The 19,723-nt window shown below is 34.9% G+C and overlaps 2 protein-coding genes across 4 annotated transcripts; both read right to left on the reverse strand.

The window, feature by feature from the left end:
- Positions 1-289: 289 nt before the first annotated feature.
- Positions 290-8,300, reverse strand: LOC127626242 (sterile alpha motif domain-containing protein 13-like). 3 transcript variants are annotated; one of them, XM_052101902.1, is made up of 5 exons: positions 8,177-8,300; positions 6,812-6,988; positions 6,652-6,693; positions 3,231-3,342; positions 290-1,248 (listed from the first exon to the last, which is right to left on the reverse strand). In XM_052101902.1, exons 3-5 carry the CDS (start codon positions 6,687-6,689, stop codon positions 1,105-1,107), a joined length of 294 nt encoding a protein of 97 aa, XP_051957862.1. In that variant the 5' UTR covers positions 6,690-6,693; positions 6,812-6,988; positions 8,177-8,300; the 3' UTR covers positions 290-1,104. The 3 variants fall into 3 exon arrangements, with proteins under 3 accessions (XP_051957862.1, XP_051957861.1, XP_051957863.1); XM_052101901.1 differs by having other exon boundaries at positions 6,812-6,936; positions 8,177-8,293; XM_052101903.1 differs by having other exon boundaries at positions 6,812-6,931; positions 8,177-8,289.
- Positions 8,301-10,744: 2,444 nt separating this feature from the next.
- Positions 10,745-19,719, reverse strand: LOC127626306 (cAMP-dependent protein kinase catalytic subunit alpha-like). Its single transcript, XM_052102011.1, has 10 exons — positions 19,410-19,719; positions 17,520-17,581; positions 17,303-17,431; positions 16,285-16,383; positions 16,030-16,112; positions 13,467-13,593; positions 13,284-13,379; positions 13,082-13,204; positions 11,910-12,074; positions 10,745-11,802 (listed from the first exon to the last, which is right to left on the reverse strand). The coding sequence occupies exons 1-10, from the start codon at positions 19,585-19,587 to the stop codon at positions 11,677-11,679; spliced, it is 1,188 nt and encodes a 395-aa protein (XP_051957971.1). The 5' UTR covers positions 19,588-19,719; the 3' UTR covers positions 10,745-11,676.
- Between the last annotated feature and the right edge of the window lie 4 nt (positions 19,720-19,723).

A 19,723-nucleotide genomic window follows, 5' to 3' on the forward strand; every position in this document is an offset into this window, starting at 1 on the left:
TCCATAAATTTGCCTTTAAAAATTGACCAAACATTTTTTTTTTATTTGACACAATACAGTATAAATTCTCAAATTATTATCAAAAACCTAACCTCCCAACTGTTTCACTAGAATAAATTCGATTAGATTAATTTTAGAAGAGCACAGCCATTCAACAAATGTGATGAGATTTAATGTCATCTATACCATCTAATGAGGAAAATCCAACCTTCCCCTCACATGCCAACATTTACATTACTTATAAAACTGTTCAGAGGTTGGAAACAGTGTCATTGCAATGAGAATCAGACAGTAGATTTATTTCAGCAATCTGAAAAAGCATTTATTGCAAGCTACACTCAAGTCATGTTTTACACACTTCAACCTTTTTAAAGCACCTTGTTTTAAAAACTGTTTTACAATTAAAATGTTGTGCTGTCTATCAATGACAATTCCTCAGAAATCACACTGTTAGTTACAGAATTAAATAAATTAACAGAATGAATAGCAGCACACAGTCATTCTGGAAGGACTCCCACAAATAAATCTCTAATGCATTCAGCAATTACAGCTGTGAAACACAGCAAATACATCATTTTCTGACATTTGATTATTTGTGCTGTTACTTTTTTACAACACACTTTTATCATTTAGCTACATGGAAATCAGAACATGGAAAAATACAAAGGGGAAAAATGAACACCAACAAACCAATAAAAGCACCATTGCGGCAGCAATTTAACTCTCATTTCTGCTCAAACGTACTTCATGCGTTAAATAGACATCTTCAAGAATCAGTTCAATTTCAATTCAAGCCATTTCCATTTTACATTACACATTACATTATTAAACCAAGCATTTAATCTTAAAAGCAATAATGATTAATGTACAACTCTTTCCTTTAAAACAAATCTGAACAAAGACACTGTTAAAGGTCGGTAAACATCCATGAGACAAACAGTACATGTGCCTATACAGCAGAATGAGACTTTAAAAGCATAAATTCACCATGGAGTTGTATGTTTTTTCATGTATTAAGATGCATAAAATGTATTAGTTGTGTCTGCAGTTACCCTGCTTTCCCCTGCTGTGATTGTCTTCCATGCGCCCGTGTGGCTGCAGCAGCTATGACACATTGCTTTTTAAGTGCTGGGTTTGGAGAGGCTTCACGTGAAACTCGTATATCTTCAGTGCGGGACCCAGTTTTATTGACAGTCCGGTCAGAACGTCATTACGAGTCATTAATAAAAGAGACTTACCATCGATTTCCTGTAGGGGGCACATGTTTTTGTTTGAGTGCATTCAGAAAAAGACATAGGAAGCTACTTTAAATTTTCACTCAAAAATGTATTTCCAAACCAGTGTCTTTCTTTCATGAAACAATTCAGACAATGAAAGTGAATGGTAAGCAGGGACTGAGCACCAATGTCATTCTAACAAGCATACATTCCTTTTGTGTTTAACCAAAGAAAATACAAATATATGGGTTTTGAACGACATGAGGGTCAGTAAATGTAGACAGAATTTTACTTTTTAGGTGAAAATATACAAAGTGCTCTATTATTGAGAATGCGCAAAGCTGTGCACAAAGTCTTATCCAATATTTGGAGCAATTTTTGTGCCAGTGCAAAGCGCAAGTGGGCATGGATGGGAGTGTCTGCGCTATCTGTGGGTGTATGCGCGCAAAGTGTGGGTGTATTGTATGTTAATAAAGTGGCGCAAAGCGAAATTTGCTTATTTCCTGAGAAATATGTCATTGTGCTAAGATGTTTAAAAAGCACATTTGTTTTCAACACTAAGTCTAAACTCCTGCATTTGCAGTTTGGAGATTACACCAGCAGGTGGTAATAAAGTTCACGTCCAACCTCTGAAAATACAGTGGAAAATCAAATGATGTCCATGACGACCACTATTGTAGCCGTTTTATGAAACAAATATTTATGATATTTGAGGTCATGGTTTAGTCTTTAGTTATTTTTATTATGTTTATATTTAGAATTGTATTTAGAATCTAATTTGTATTTTTCCACCTGTTGTCATAGAGTGTTTTTTAAGTCTGCAAATGGGGACAGTGGGAGAAGTTGAAGATGGTAAAAATGCTTGGATTAGGATTTTTTTTTTTTTTGACAGATTCATTATTTCGTTTGAAGTGTAAATTGAATTTAGAAATACATTTATTCAAAATCGAGCAGTTGAAATGAAGTGCGGTTCGATAAAATCACTTAACACTAGTCATGATTTGTGTGTGAGTAGATACATATTATTAATAATTATTACATTCTTACATAATTCTTTAACGGAGCATAAATCCACATTTTTTCATATGTATTAAAGGAGTGTGTCAATGTCATAGAAATATGCCTGAAATTCATAAACACAGCACAAAAGAACGCAAGTCCATGTTTCTATTCTTCTAATTGATTGCACACAGTCCATTTACACTCCAACTTCTTATGAATGTGCTGTCTTTGTTTATATTGCTGGTGCTTGACAGGGAATGGACTATATAATAGGACGCAGACGGTGCAGGAGAAGAACCTCAGAATTAAATTGCACTTGACCCAGCGCATAAGTTATTGCAATTTCACCAAACCCACTTGCGTCAACATTTAGCGAATACTTGCGCTAAAATTCCAAAACTTCCTTGCCATGCCCATTGACTTTGCGTGTATGACTTATGAAACATTGCTGCGCTTAGCGCTAGTGCAATTAAAAGAGGAATCAATAAATGCAATATCACACGAGTAAGAGTGGTGTTGTACTAAATATCAGCACGGCTGTAGGTTGCAGGCATTCCCGGCTGGGCTAATATTCAGGACAACAGCGTGATTGCAAATTTGATATTGCTTTTATAAGTTAATTTCAGGTAACTAACATTTTAGACACAATATGGCCAGTTATTCAATTTTTCTACACCAGCGAAAACAGTGATTCAAACAGTGAAACATTCCAGTGCTTGTTATATTTATATATCAGCACTCTTGGACATTTTTTGTCCAATAAAATGGAATCGACTGTTATATAGTATTACAACTTGTAGCCTGGAAGACGTAATTAAGTATTCAGCTTATCAAAATGATAAAAAAGCAATTGATTTACATTTAAAAATATAATAAACTGCAAATTAACTATAAATAATCAGGGATTAAGGCTCTTATAAAAGTATTAAGGGTACAGACCAGTAAGCAATTGATAAAATAAAGCAATGTTAAATTCACATGAGCATTAAAAACATCTCTTTCCAGCCCCACCTGATCCTGAAATGCGTTGGCTTGCTCCTCAAACCCTGTTGCTTTAAAATAATTGACCACATCCGCTACGGCCCAGTGGGATGGATCTGAAAGCTGCCCATTCTCCACAGAACTGTCAGGAAATGAAAGATGTTTAATTGATGCATTAGATTAATTTAACCCAACATGCCCATACAATCCTTCTCAAAACATATGAGTGGTCACTTTGTTTGCCGAAAATGTTTGGGCTGAATATTTTAACAAGTTTTTGCTGTCTTAAACTACTATCATTTCTGCTGTATCTGCATGTTATTACATTTGTAATTACATTGTTGACCCTGCCCCTAAACCTACCCCTGACACCCTATCTGTACCCTAAAATTGGTAGCAAAATAAATTATCTTGTGAGAGATTCGGACAACACGTTTGTACACAACATTGTCAAATACTTTAAAAAAAAAAATATATATATATATTTATCCAAGCATACACCACTTAAAGACATTTAATATAAAGTGGGAGCAGTCACAAGAATTTCTTTCGATCTGGTAATGATATTTAGCTCTGCTACAGCTGATGGTGGATGAATATTTAAAATTAAATGAATGCTGAAATCCTTGGCAGGAGATGCCATGCTGAAGTGGTTTTTCGGTCCGGTTGCCTGGCTCCATCTGAAGTGGTCCAATAATTGTAAAGTTGGTTGCTTGACCATTTTTAATTTTCCTAAAACTAATTTGAGTGATTACCTCTATGTATTGGTATTGCAAAACCACCAGTTTTTATTTTACTTGGTTTAACCACGGCGACCATCTTTGTGTCATGGTGCTCGTTTGGTTCTATAGATGTTTACAGAAACCTAAATATCTAATTTCAGGATGGTCCAAGCTCCTTGGTACAAAAACTGATCTCTATAGCACATTACAAGGTACATGTACATACAGTATATAAACATTTTGCACATTCTTGTTAATTGCACTAAGTTGTTAAACTTAGAACTGAAGTCCTAATATAATGATCAAGACCGCTGAAAGTTCCACTTTTAGAGTCAATTTATAATGGGAAGGGTTCAAGTCTCAGTCATACATTTTTAGGGGGTACCTAGTTAAGCATAGTGTGCATGGCATCTCTTTATTTATTTAATTTAAATTTTTTAAACTGTGATGTTTTTGTAAAATTCTTCCACCCACCTAGACCAAGAACATCATTCAAGATGATGACTGAGGACAAAGTGTGGGTTCCCATGAACTATGTTCTCAGAAAACTGACACCTGCCAAGTTGACTACTCCCACAACATTTCCAAGAGACTGAGTGAGGAAATCTCACAGCTTCTAATCAAACATGTAGCTTGAAATTGTGATATGTTAATCAAAAACATAATTACTGTAAAATACTGTTTTACAGTATTATATTACATCCGTTTATTTCTCAAAACACATGAATAAATTAGGCTTTTCCTCAGATTTCTAATAGCCCTAGGTCTGTAACCAGTGGAATCTCAAACAAAATTTTTTTCCAGCAGAATGCTACCATAGAGGACTTATATTTGTGAAAATGTCAGGTTCCTATCTGGTCCCCCACCAGAGACAATCAACCTGAAAATAATGAAAATGTTAAAAAATTGCACTTTCTCACCCCCATAAAAACTATACTTACCTATGTACACCTAAATCATTTTAGGACTAAAACTTAGACTTTCAGCAAGCTTGATAATTACATTAGGACTTCAGTTCTAAGTCTAAGAACGTGCAAAATGTTTATTTGTACCTCGTAATGTGCTCTAGAGATCAGTTTTTGTTCCAAGGTGCTAGGACCATCCTGAGCTGAGATATTGAGGTTTCCGTAAACATCTGTATAACCAAACATTAGTAGTGTGCCATGACACAAAGATGGCCACCATGGATATGCCAGGTAAAATAAAAATAACAAACAGGTGATTTTGCTATACCAATACATAGAGGTAATCCAATCAAAAATGGTCAAACAACCTACAGAATGTTGGATCACTTGAGAAGGACCTGAGCATCTAGGTTCTGAGGCTCAGGATGCAAACTCTAGAGATTTCACATGGGCTCACAACAGCAGAATTCAGTGTTCAGTCCTTTGAAGTGCTAAAAATTTTCTGTTTACGACAATACAGTTCTGATATAGACTGACAACCGAATTCTATAACAAAAGACACAAAATTTAGAGAGTTCCAGTTCAATTGATAGGTGTTCCTGTATAGCTCAACTGGTAGAGAAGCACATTAAAGGGATTAGTTCACACTCATGCCATCCCAGATATATATGACTTTCTTTCTTCTGCTGAACACAAAATTCCAGCTCTGTATGTTATACAATGCAAGTGAATGGTGGCCAGAACTTTAAAGGACAAAAAAAGCATAACGGCAGCATAAAAGTACTCCACATGACTCCAGTGGTTAAATCCATGTCTTCAGAAGCAATATGATAGGTGTATGTTAGAAACAGATCAACACTGAAGTCATTTTTTTAAATAAATCACCACTTTCACATTCTTCTTTTGTTGTTGGAGGTTCACATTCTTTGTGCATATCTCCACCTACTGGGCAGGGAGGAGAATTTATAGTAAAAAAAAAAAGGATTAAATATTGATTTGTTTCTCACCCACACCTATCATATCACTTTTGACAATATCTAACCACTGGAGTTGTATGGATTACTTTAATTCTGCCTTTATATACTTTTTGGACCTTCAAAGTTCTTGCCACCCTTTAATTTGCATCACATGGACCACAGAGCTGAGATATTCTTCTAAAAATCTTTGTTTGTGTTCAAGAGAAGAAAGAAAGTCATACACATCTGGAATGGCATGAGGGTGAGTAATTGATGAAATAACTTTCATTTTTGGGTGAACTATCCCCTTAAACTTCATCAGCAAGTGGGCCAAGTGGAACAATTCTATAGCTCATGCAGGCCATGGCAGAATATTTTGTCAATGGAAAACTACTAAACTACTACTACCTATAGATAACAGTTTAATGATAAAGCATAATTTTTTTCCTCAATATAAATATTCAATGTTTATAGTTTTAATTTGTATTTTTTTTATTAGCGTGTCTTTAGTTCCAGCTCATTTCGTCAGGATTGCGGCCATGACTAGACAATTCGACCCTTTGTCCAGTGGAATAATTTATGGAACTATATTAATTAAATCTCTCGTTGTAGAGAATTGAAGATTTCAAACGGCTAAACAAAAAGCTGCGAGGAGAAGCTCTGTTTCCAGATCACTGGACCCAGAGACAATTCCTTTTTTGTTTCATCTTCATCTTTGAGCGTCTCTAGCCACTCAATATGTTGCCAATATGACATTGAAACATTGGAGATACAGTTTTTGCCAATAATGTACCCTTTAAAATACCCATAGTACATTTGTGAGCTGTGTATATATTTTCTTGCTCCTATTTATATCTTATAAACTTACCTTATGGTGTCTACTGAACCATTTTCCTTGGTTTCCATGACTCTGGATAAACACAAATGAAACAAGAGTTTATAACTGGTTTATAATTTTCGGCCCATTGTTGTGCCCCGGGCATTCGTATCTTTCTGATATTGCAGTCAGTAATTGACTTATCACTCACCTGCTTGTCAGAGAGTAGAGACTGCTCTATTCCATTAGATATTTTTGTTTGTATCCTCCTGGTCATTCTCTCTCCATCATTGGTGTTACTCTCCTGCTGTGCCAAGCTGTCACATTTTCCCTAAACTTACACAAACATCCAAGTTGCTGAATAAATCTTTACTTCAGAGAATCGATTCTGAAAAATAACCACAATATAACACTTGACAATAAATGATGAATGCTCTGATGAAGATGATTAAGCATTTATTTACATAATTTATTTAGAACCACATTTTCAGTAGAGCATTTTTATGTACAGACAGCAGGTCATCATCACAAAAAAATAAAAACCTGACAGCTGCAGAGGGATTTTGTATCACCCTGAAAAGGTTTATTTTGGGATAATGACAGACTCACTGTACACTGCACCATATAATACACGGCTAAATACTAAATAAATAATTATGTAAATGGACATGAAATATTTATTTGAGTTAAAATTATATTATTATGGGAGGAAAATGAGAGTGCAGTGTGATATGTGAGACATCTAACTACCACAGCTATTTAGAAAATGTATTTATTTATTATTATAATTTGTTTATTATTCATTATTTAATTATAAAGTTTAGTGGTCACAAAAATATTTGACCACAGAATGGCACACGATTGACCAATCAGTATCACGTATTCCTGACAATCGCTTAAGAGACACATTGTCTGGGGAAATAAAATGCTGTCAAAAGAAAGGGCAACCTGTCTGGACATAAATATAATTTTGTTCTACAACGCAAAGGTGCTCACTACTTTACTTTGTAACATGTAAACACTAAAACACTTTGTTTAGCACTGGAAAAGAGTTATAGTTATAGAGAAAACAGATTAAATTTCATCGACAAATCCTCACGGTCGCAACAGAAATTAAAATACGATGGTTTTCCTTCGCATATCAGCTGGTTTGTCAGGTTCTGCGTCAATGAGGACCGGGATCAAAAAAATAACAGCAATTACTTTTAAAATACCGAACATATTTTAAACGACATATAAAGCGTCCACATATTTATTGCAATTAATGCATCCATGAATGTTTATGAATTAAAAATTATTCATGTAGGATAAATAATAAATAAAGACTATGCATCTAACAGTATCAATTAATTTGTGATTTGACATGCTAAACAGAATTATTTAATCCTGAAACACATATTTAATGTTTAAATGAGTGTTTCGCTATGTTTGAAACAGTCTGATTATTAATAAAGCAGATAAGATGAACTCATTAGCCAGCTAGCTTCCTTTATCTCAACATTTACAACATTTTCCTCTTTTTGAAGAAAACAAGACGACTATCTTAAAATGTTTATCTTAAAAGCATTCGTCTTACCAAATTTTCACAGGTTTGTTTTGTGGATCGATTGAATGTTATTTAATCCCGATCACTGGAACAATTTTTCGTTTTTTACCCCAGCACAATCCGACAAACGCAAGCGCGGGAGATCTTGGGTAATGTAGTTCCGAATGATGGGATATGTAGTTCATAATCAGTTTAGCGTTACTGTTAAAGTAGCCTTACATTTTGTTGCGATAATAATTAGAAATAATAATAATAATAATAATTGATTGATTGTTTGATGATGATGATGATGATGATGATGATGATGGCCATCATAATTTTAAACAACAATCAATAATAACAGTTAAAGGCATATTCCGGGTTCAAAGTTAAGATCAATCAACTGTAGCATAAGATTAATTACCACAAACATTCACTTTGAATTGTGAGTGAGGCATTTACTATGGAAGTGCATGGAGACAATACGTAAACATTAAAATACTGTTTCAAAAGTAGCTATAAAGACAATATGTGTGTCAACATGATTTTTGTGTAATAAAATCACTTACTAACCTTTTCTGTGTAAAGTTATAGCCAATTTGAAACTTCCGTGACGATTTAATGTCAATGTCAGCAAACCCTAAAACGACTGTAAAAAGTATTATTTAAGCAACTTTACAGGTTAAATACACAAGTTTTAACAGAAGAATTAATGTAACTGCTTTTATAAAATTATAAGCTTCACATTTCTGCCTTTACCACCTCCAGAAATTGGCCCCATTCACTTTTTTAAGAAAAGGACCGAGTCTAATAGGCTAATTGTTTGTTGTAATCAATTCAAAAATCACAAACGCTGTTGATTGATTGTTGATTTGCATTGAACCCAGAATATTCCTTAAAAAATGATTCTTTTTTAATATTTGTATTATATTTTTGTTGTAATTTCCTCACTTTCATACGTTATTTTAAGGCGGTCCAGTTAAAAATGAACAAAGTTTAAGGGGATAGTTCACCCAAAAATGAAAGTTATTTCATCAATTACTCACCCTCATGCCATTCCAGATGTGTATGACTTTCTTTCTTCTCTTGAACACAAACAAAGATTTTTAGAAGAATATCTCAGCTCTGTGGTCCATGTGATGCAAATTAAAGGGTGGCAAGAACTTTGAAGGTCCAAAAAGTATATAAAGGCAGAATTAAAGTAATCCATACAACTCCAGTGGTTAGATATTGTCAAAAGTGATATGATAGGTGTGGGTGAGAAACAAATCAATATTTTAATCCTTTTTTTTTTTACTATAAATTCTCCTCCCTGCCAAGGTGGTGATATGCACAAAGAATGTGAACCTCCAACAACAAAAGAAGAATGTGAAAGTGGTGATTTATTTAAAAAAAAAATGACTTCAGTGTTGATCTGTTTCTAACATACACCTATCATATTGCTTCTGAAGACATGGATTTAACCACTGGAATCATGTGGAGTACTTTTTTGCTACCGTTATATGCTTTTTTGTCCTTTAAAGTTCTGGCCACCATTCACTTGCATTGTATAACATACAGAGCTGGAATTTTGTGTTCAGCAGAAGAAAGAAAGTCATATATATCTGGGATGGCATGAGTGTGAACTAATCCCTTTAATGTTCTTCTCTACCAGTTGAGCTATACAGGAACACCTATCAATTGAACTGGAACTCTCTAAATTTTGTCTCTTTTGTTCCATGTGGAATAAGACAGCTTTATAAGTTTAATGATATGACTGGACTCTTCATTTTAATGTGAGATGTGTACATATATTGCAATGTCTTTAGGAGTTAAATCTTTTTAACAAGGAAAAAATGACTGAAAGCAACTTTAAAAATTCTAACAATATAGCTTAGATTTAGTAACCTTGACAAGAATTTAAAGTGATAGTTCACCCAAAAAGAAAAAATCTCTCATCATTTACATCATAAGCTGAACACAAAAGATTTTTTTTAGAAGAATATTTCAGCTCTGTAGGTCCTTACAATGGTTAACAGTACCAATATTTTGAAGCTACAAAATGCACATAAAGGCTGAATTAAACATTAAATCCATATCTCCAGAAGAAATATGATATATGTGGGTGAAAAACAGATCAATATTTAAGTCCTTTGTTAATTTAAATTCTCCTCCCTACCCAGTAGGTGGCGATATGCACGAAGCATACAAATCTCCAAAAACAAAAAAAGAAGAATGTGAAAGTGGAGATTGATAGTAAAAAAGGACAAAAATTTTGATCTGTTTCTCACCCTTACCTATCAAATCGCTTCTGAAGATATATGTAGATTTCACCATTGAGTCAAATTAATTCATATTATGCTAAAAATGTGGTGCCCATTCACTTGCATTGTGAGGATGAACAGAGCTAAAATATCCTTCTAAAAATCTTTGTTTGTGCTCAGCAGAAGAAAGAAAGTCAAGCACATCTTGACTTTCAAGCCATCCCAGTTGAGTAAATGATGAGAAAATGTTATTTTTTGGGTGAACTATGAAAAGCTAAATCTTTCACAAACTTTGGAAATTCAAACTGTGGTACATTGTGTAGGACACAGGACAGTGAACACAAACAAGACAATACAATACAAATACATTTGTTTATTCAGTATCAATATAATTTGTTTCAAAAAATATATTACAGCAGATACTAAATTTCCCTTAAAAATAAATGTAAAAAGTGGTAACCTTAATTGTTAGTTTAAGGATCTATTTCTGCTTGATTCAACCAAAAATTACATGTAACCTAATTGTTCGTGTACATTCATTCATTTTTTTTTTTATTGAATAAAACCTTTTAATTTAGATGTTACCATATGAAGCAAATTTTTTGTTACCTCACAAAATTTTTTTACAGTACACTTGGTCCATGAAAACAAAAATAACTAGATGGTCTTCATGATTTCAGTGCAGTTCAAGAAGCATTTGACTTCAGATGAAATGTCACATTTGAATATAGGGAGTTCTGTGAAGACTTGTACGCTAGTACACATTTTAATGACCATCCGTTAGGGGAAATAAACATAAACAAGCTAAACTAGTGAACATATTCTTTGAATCTTTCCTCCCTCAGCATGCAAATACATTACACGGGTATCCTGCACATTCCCTTGCATGTGATGGGGAATCAAGCTTATTCACTGCTAGATACTTTGCTTTAATGTGCAACAGAATTGAAGCCTGAGTATTTAAAAAAATGTGCCAACATAATTTATTAAATAAAATAGATTTTAATTAATAATTAAATCAATAAAAGAAAAATAATCATAAACGTCTATGTAAAATGGTTCCAAACAGACAAAAAGAATAAGCATGTGGTCAGGTTATCAATTTTAATGCCTAATATTAAACTGCTATACATTTCTGTATTCATCGTTGTGCTAAAGGCACCTATGAATCTCCAAATCTCCCAAGTCTCATTGAATTATGGAAATTGGAAGTATTTACAATAAATTATGTTCTTACATTCTGCTTTCAAGGGGGTGAAACAAAACAAAAGAACCATATAAACTCCCATACACAGCTTTACAGGGGCCCTAAAACTCCAAGAACTCTTTTGGACATTTCTCTGTGACAGATACCCGGATGCCTTCCTCGTCATAGTCATCAAAGTTACTTGTGTCTCCAGGCCCTCTGCACTTTGGTATGATGGGGGCGTCAACCTGTAAATTCCGCAAATAAAAATAACAGTGTTCTTGATTTGAGTGAAAAAGAACAATTTTAAGGAATAGATTAAAAACCTGAAAGTATAGATAAGGGTATATCATACCTTCTTCTCATAGATTGCAATCCAGTCTGTTGTAGCAAACCATCTGTGGTTTTTGATGTCACTGACGCCATTTTTTAGGTTGCCAAAGCGCTTTGTGAGGTCCACCTGCAGCAGATTGCGCAGAAGATCCTTTAGGTCTGAGCTGAAATGAGAGGGGAATCGTACCTGTGGGGTGGAACAGATTCACATTTCTCATACATCGAAAATCATACATCATTGTTCATAGAAGGCAAAGACTATACAGAAAACAACACATTTTCCTATAATATTTAGTCAGCCTGATCTCATGAAATTTACTTGATGGTGGCAACATTTTTGCGTGCTTTATTACACGTTTGCCTGCAGTTTCCCAGTGAAATGTCCAGCAGGGTGTGCCAAAAGCGAGTTAAATTATGTTGTATTTAGATTAGTTTTTTAAGGTGAATATTAGAATGTTTTAATGATTAAAACCTACCTTCCAAACCTAAAACTTTAACCTAAACCTAACCATTAGTGTTCAAAAAGATGAATGAGAGGTGAACAAAACAGACATCCTTACCTTAAATCAACACCTAAACGTAACCTATAGTGTTAAAATCAAATTCGACTTGAAAAACACAATTACTGAAAAAACAACGTAATTTCGTGTCACTTCTGTGGTACTTTCGCTTCAATTTCACTTTCGTTTTGAGCATGCTTGGCCGTGCTCGGTCTACATGTCCAAAGTCTAACACTCTATAAGGTGAGGTATCGTAGAAGTTAAACACATTGAAGTGCCCAGTTAAAGTTTGTTTAAGAATAAGCTTTTGATTGTTCAAGGGAGACATCAATTTGATCTTTGTTGTCTATCAAAAACAGGAAATCTTTTACTCAAAGGATCTAGCAGTCACTCCTTTTCAGTCAGTTCTCAATACTACTATTAATGTGTGCGCCAGAAGTGTGCATCTTTTTATGTCAGCCAAAGTTCCATTGAGGTATAGGCTAAAAGTGGGGGGCTGTGTTTTTCTTTTAATTTTTTTTTTCATAATCACAAACTAACATTCACAGAACATTGCAGGCAGGTTTTTGGAGCTACATAACACTAATTGTTAAATTTGCTTTGTTGTAAAAGTCAGTAAATGTTGTATTTAGAGTCTATTTGTGCTTAGGATGTGTTTGACTGCATAACTTGAGGTTACTAAAACTATTCTGACCTTGCCAGACACTATTTTTTCATAGATCTGAATAGGCTGATCAGCGAAGAAAGGTGGATATCCAGCAGCCATCTCATAGATCAGAACCCCAAGAGCCCACCAGTCCACAGCTTTATTATAACCCTAACAAGCAAAAATAAAAACTGTTGATGTCATTTAACTTCAAGAAGAGAGAGAAAAAAATATTGACATGTTTTCTCACCTTACTGAGGATGATCTCTGGTGCCAGGTACTCTGGTGTACCACATAATGTCCAAGTTCTGCCTTTGACTCTTTTGGCAAATCCAAAGTCTGTCACCTAATTCACAGTCAAAGAGTAAATTAACAGTTTCCATAAATCCAGATGAGTGTAGAAAAAAGTTTGTCGAAAGATCATATGCCACACCTGGATGTATCCCCGTTGATCAATGAGCAGGTTTTCAGGTTTCAGGTCTCTGTAGATGAGCTCAAGAGAATGAAGATACTCAAAAGTCAGAACAATTTGAGCTGCATAGAACCGCGCATTCTGCTCACTATGAGGAGAGAAAACATGGTTATTAAAGGAACAATAGTTGAAACTTGAAAATGTAACTTGAAAAATGAAAATGATGTACAGTACTCACCCTCATGTTGTTACAAACCCATTTGCTGTTATAATTTTTTTTCTGTCGAATGCAAAAGATGAATTTTGAAGAATCTGTATGCACCATTTTCCATACAAGTTCATAGTGACCACGGTTGTCAAGCTCCAAAAAGGACCAAAAAGCACCATAAAAATAGTCCATAAACTCATGTGCTACAGTATATTTCAAGTCCTCTGAAACCATATGAAAATTTTGTTTGAGGAACAAACCAAATTGTATGGATTCATAGAAAACTTTATCACCTCACAGAGAACTCCATTTTGCATATTCAAACTGGCATGCCACATCTGGTTATGACACATGCAGACAAGAACCAATGCCGTTTGGTGTCATTGGCATCTCTTCTTTCTCCTTCTTCTTCTTGTTCGTCCATCAAAGTTGATGATGACCATGGCACGTTTGTCATTTTCAAAAAAGTGCCATGACTTGCGCAGAGAACTTGGATTTAAGTGAGGGTGATTTGCGCAGCATTCAACCTCACTCTCTCGACCAGCCTCATCTGTACCCAGTGGCAAGACATAGTCAAGACGACTGGAGATGATCCTGGTTGCAGTGAAAGTTAACCGCCGCCCGGAGTTCGGCGTTGCCAGCTGCTGACTGTACCGACTCACCAGGGGGCCTGGTGTGCGCCTACGGTAGCAGCTAGAGGGCCGGGCCGGATGAAACAGGCCAAAGGCACAACTGGCTGGTCAGACACATGTCATTGGCATCAAACATAGCACGATGCATCAATTTTCCATTTTTTTATCTGAATGCAAATCAGATTTTATAGCTTCGGAGGAGGAGAATAATATCAATGAATACCGACTTTAATTTAGATTTTGAGAATTTTTATATTGTACATAGTGCACAAATCATATGGACCACTTTGAGGTGCTTTTATAATCTGAATGCAAATGCTATTTCAGACCTTTGTAACAGAGGGAGTGTTATTGGAAAATAACTTAAATTTGGGGCAAGGGTAACTCAGCTAGTATTGACACTGACTACCACCCCTGGAGTCACACGATTTTTTATTGAACACTTTGTGGTGCTTCTTAAATCTTGTCACGACTGTGAAGTCAGGAGAAGGCAGACGGGAGGTGCGGATCCAAATGCAGCTTTATTGGGCAAGCATATAAACATAAACAAACTCAGGAACAAATGAAAAGTCCACGATGGGAAAAAATAAACTAAATGAGGGAAAACATAAAGGGGCTGAACAGGTTGGGGGAAACATCCATAAAAGACAGGGAAACCTCGAACGAACACAGAGAATATGAAGAATATGAAAAACATGCAATGAAACATCAACATTCAACATGAAACAGGAACTAAACTAAACTTCAAAATAACAGCACAAAAACAAAAGACAACAGTGAACATGACAGAATAAAATAACCTACAAAAGGACAACAAAAACCAAAACAGGAAACAGGAACTAAACTAAACCTCAACATAAAAGCACAAAACAAAAGACAACAGTGAACATGACAAATCTGAACGTCAATGAAATTTCATAGCTTCTGAGGAGGAAAATACTATCAGTGAATAACAACTTAAATTTCAATTTTGAAAATGGTAATTTGGGACATAGCAACTTTTTTTGGGGGTGGTATATTCTTTTAGAAATGTGGTAATTCTGGATAGATTTTTGGACTACTTTTATGGTGCTTTTTTGTTTGTCTATCTTAGACATTGAAAGACATGTTCAGTTTGAACTGTTTGTCACAATATGCTTAGCAGGAAGAAGGACCCCAGTGCAGGAATGAGTGAAAAATAAAATAACTTTTATTTAAACAACAGAAAAAAAAAACAGGCAAAAACAAAACTCTCAAGGGGGAGTGAAAACAAACGAAACCAGAATAAAAATAATAAGAGGACTGACCGGGAACAAGAACAGACAAAGTGACAAACAAACAAATCTCACAAAATGATTCAACAAACACAAGAGGAAAGAGGGCACAATATATATAGAACCAAACACATGAGAAACAGGTGCAGATAATCAACATGACGACTAAATGAGAGTGCATGGCAGACAGAAAACCAAACAGAGCCATGTGCTCAAACACAAGACGGACAGAAATACATAATCAGACAACAAAAAGGAGAGGGCTGTCAGACTGAGGTTATGACACTGTTATTATATGGAAAAGAGTTGCATAAAGATTCATAAAAAATAACCTACCAAGGAAATACACAAATAAATAAAAGCATATGGGTTTGGAATTACATGAGTACCAAACAGATTTGTATTTTTATTTTGAAAGAACTACCCCTTTGAAGTTAAATGAGTAAGAAATATCTAAATGCTTTTTAAAAACTAGCTTTTAAGCTGTTCACCTGAATCTTCCGATCCGTCTCAGATGTGAGAACATCTCTCCACCTTGGATGTATTCCATGACCATGTATAAATTTGAATTATCCTGTTAAGGGTAAATATTTAAACTGAAATGTCAGATGAAACCCATATTACTTTAATACAATTAATTCATGTTTTTATGTGAAATGGTCTTTCCACAATCCACAATCCTCTTGTCTAGCATAGACTACTTTAACGTTCTTGTATTTCTGCTCTTAAAGTATTTATTCCCATACCTTAAACGCGTACTCCAGTTTCACAAGAAAAGGAAAGGACACTGCTTGTAATATTCTCTTCTCGTTTAATGTGTGCTCAACCTGTTTCAACTTCACCACCTGAAAATCAGCAAAAGAAAGTTAATGCAAAGCAAATAAATACTTAGAATCTAAGAAGGAACCTTTTTTTAAAAGAGTTAATGTTGAATAAGGAAATATACATCTAGATTTGTAAATGTTTTGCAAAAGTCTACATAAAAATACTTGGGTTTCCGGGTATTGATAGGTGGTTGCTATATGTAAGGGAAGTTGCATGGTGGTTGCTTACTGGCCCAAATCAAAAGAGCCTATCCCCAAGTCTTGATGGTATTCTTGTCATTAGATATAGCTCGGGTCCCTCCTTCAATCTACGTAAAGCCTATGAGATTTTATCGGCCGTTTTATCTGATCGCTTAGAAAAGTAATAGCACACCTCTCCTCAACATGCTGCATTATTTCAGATTTAATTTATGTTTATGTCTAACTATAATACTTACGGTTAGGGGTTTGTTTAAATCCTTAAATCCTAAGTATAACCCTTAATATCACCAGCTACCTTAAATACATATTTGTCCAATGAAGGTGACAGGTGACTGAGTCAGTCAGTCCCTAACATTCTGTCTAACATCTTCTTTTTGTGTTCCATGGAAAAAAGGAGGTCATACAGGTATAATGAGTGCGAGCAAATGATGATCAAATGTTTATTTTTTGGATGAACTATCCCTTTAAAAACAGTGTGCTGAAACATTACGGCTGCTCCCTGTGGTTTGATTCTATCAGCAGAGGAAGTTTCAGTTTCCTCTTTGCAATTTCATAACATTCTAACATTACATTTAAAAAAGAAAAAAAAGAAAAAAAAAAAAGAAGCAGACTTAGACCAGCTAGACTCAATTCAATATGTGACATTGAACCTGTTTTTGAATATCCTGAACATTTTCAGAAAAAGCACATTTTGTAGATTACCTGACCAAAGATGTTTTCACAGTGTATATTTGCTCACTTTTTGTTTGTCCAGGATCTTCATAGCATAGTATTGTCCTGTTGGTCTGTGTTTGACCAGCATCACTCTTCCAAAAGAGCCAGTGCCAAGAGTTTTCAGTCTGTCAAAATCATCTAGATGTGATGTGCTCTGCAAAACCAAATGTCAGAGGTCAATAACTTTTGCTTTAAACAATTTGACTTTGATTTTCACAATGCTAATAGAGAAGCTCCCATACCTGTGGCTGATACTCCCATTTTCTTAAGAAATCCTCTTTGGCTTTTGCTAAGAACTCTTTCACTGAACAGAACAAATAAAACCAGAATGAACATTACTGGGGATGATATAAATGCATATAAAAGAAACTATGCTTCTAACCACAGGTGGAGAGTGGTAGTTCTAACCACACAACTTTGTGATATTGTTTGCGAACTATGGTTTTGGGAAACACCAAATCGTTGATCTATGTTGGAAACGATGGAACTTACAACTTTTTTATTTTTGGCACCAATTTGAGTAAATTCTAGAGATTGTTGTGTGAAAATCCCAGGAGATCAGCATTTACAGAAATACTCAAACCAGGCTGTCTGGCACCAACAATCATGCCAAATTATTTTTTTTAATTCCCCATTCTGATGGTGGATGTGAACATTAACTGTAGCTCCTGATGCATATCTGCATGAATGTATGCATTGCACTGCTGCCACAAGGTTGGCTGAGTAGATAATTGGATGAATAAATAGGTATACAGGTGTTAAAGTGCTCAGTGAGTGTTAATTTTAAGTAAATCCAACACATCTTTTTTTTTCATTTTAATATAAAGTGGGTTCCAACTTTCACCTGTATGATTTATAAACAAATATTTGGTAGATTATGCAGCAATATCCTTGTTAAGGTGCACTGCAGGAAGACATGTTATTAGATCACTGGAGTCCTGATTCAAACAATAAAGAAACATGAATAGATAAATGGCAGTGTTTTCATAAATCCAGCTGCAACATGTTTAATGAATACATTTTCAAATCTGGCCTAATAAACTAATATTATGTGAAAATGAAGTAAATAGTTGAATGATAATAAAACATTTTCTGTAGATATTATGATCTTGAATAGGTGCCATTGGATGTATTGAAGCAAGATTTGCTAATATGACAGCAATAGCAAGTTGTCTGTTGAACCGTTTACAATTAAGTATGGGGTACTCATACTTGTTGTGTTTTGGGAAGGTTGTGTACACTGAAAAAGTGGTAACCTGCCATTTTTAACGCAATTATCTATTTCTACTTGATCTAACCCATGAAACAGTTGCTGGTATAACTTTGAGTTGTGTACTTAAAAATAAATTCAGCCTGTTATCTCATTAGCTCACTCTTAACACTTTTCATAAGGCAGAAAACAATGTGAGGGTGTGAAAGTAGAAAGCTGTTACAAAATTTGACAGTCTATGATCTCTAATTTCATGGTACACCCTCACAAACACTAGACACAGGGTGATAAGAAATTAAATGTCTAGACTTCACCAAAGTGTGCAGCAGCCAATGTGCAAAAATAGTGTAAAGCAATGTTTATATAACCACAGACATATTAAAGTTTAAGATAATCACAATGCAATTAGATATACTGCTTGCACAGTTATAGTGTTATTACAGTGATCAATAACATTAAAAAAATGTTTTTACAACATACTATAATTTTTTATGGGGTTCATTTCCTTATTCATAATTAGAAGTCTTTACTACAGTTAAGTTGACGAGCTCGAACTGTTTTACTCCAATACAAACTAATGAGAAAAAATAAGTATACTGAGATAGAAACTGCTCTCTTCCTGTATCAAACAACAGAAAGTCAGACTACAAGTGTACAGAAATCTGCCCATAGATACAGCCAAAATGTTTAACTTTGCACTCGGCATTTGTTAAAAGACTGACACAACATTTTTCAATCTAGAGGGGTTGGGAAAGTAGACAAGGTTTCAAAGACATGCACTGAAATTAAATGTTTGAATCAATGCATCATGTATCATTCAGTTTAGAGCAAGATTTAACCCGTTGAAAAGGTGTTTAAAGGGTAGTTTTTAAACAGAAATTAAGAAACAGTACTAAGTGTTGCTAAAAAAAGCTTGACTTACTTGTTGCATCCCAGTGGACGGAATACTCTGACACATGTGGCCCCTCATTCTCAAGAGCTCTCTCCTGGTTCCCTTTTCGATATTTGTAAAAAAATCGACTGGCTAACGTGTCCAGTCTTTGCAGGGCAGAGTTAGTGCCGGCTGACTGCCCAAGGTTTGGATCTTTTGCCTGGGCCATGGCGTTCACACACAATGAAACTCTCAAATTGCTTGATAACCACAAACGCTCTTCAACTAAAGCTTCTGAAGCGCAGAGAAGTCATAGTCATTTCCTGTTTGACATGCTTCGTCTAGATTAACATTGTGAGTCTTTG

Source organism: Xyrauchen texanus, chromosome 32, assembly GCF_025860055.1.
Source record: "Xyrauchen texanus isolate HMW12.3.18 chromosome 32, RBS_HiC_50CHRs, whole genome shotgun sequence".
Lineage (NCBI taxonomy): Eukaryota > Metazoa > Chordata > Actinopteri > Cypriniformes > Catostomidae > Xyrauchen > Xyrauchen texanus.

What these genes read in the sequence shown, in the direction of transcription:
- LOC127626242 (XM_052101902.1), bottom strand. Translation starts at nt 6,689, where the DNA reads ATGGAAACCAAGGAAAATGGTTCAGTAGACACCATAAG. An exon ending in GGTTCAGTAGACACCATAAG is followed by an intron (nt 3,343 to 6,651) that starts GTAAGTTTATAA and finishes ATTTCCTGACAG; the next exon opens with TTCTGTGGAGAATGGGCAGC. An exon ending in CCAACGCATTTCAGGATCAG is followed by an intron (nt 1,249 to 3,230) that starts GTGGGGCTGGAA and finishes TGCCCCCTACAG; the next exon opens with GAAATCGATGGTAAGTCTCT.
- LOC127626306 (XM_052102011.1), bottom strand. Translation starts at nt 19,587, where the DNA reads ATGGCCCAGGCAAAAGATCCAAACCTTGGGCAGTCAGCCGGCACTAAC. An exon ending in AGATCCTGGACAAACAAAAA is followed by an intron (nt 16,384 to 17,302) that starts GTGAGCAAATAT and finishes GCTGATTTTCAG; the next exon opens with GTGGTGAAGTTGAAACAGGT. An exon ending in AGACGGATCGGAAGATTCAG is followed by an intron (nt 13,594 to 16,029) that starts GTGAACAGCTTA and finishes CTCTCCTCATAG; the next exon opens with TGAGCAGAATGCGCGGTTCT.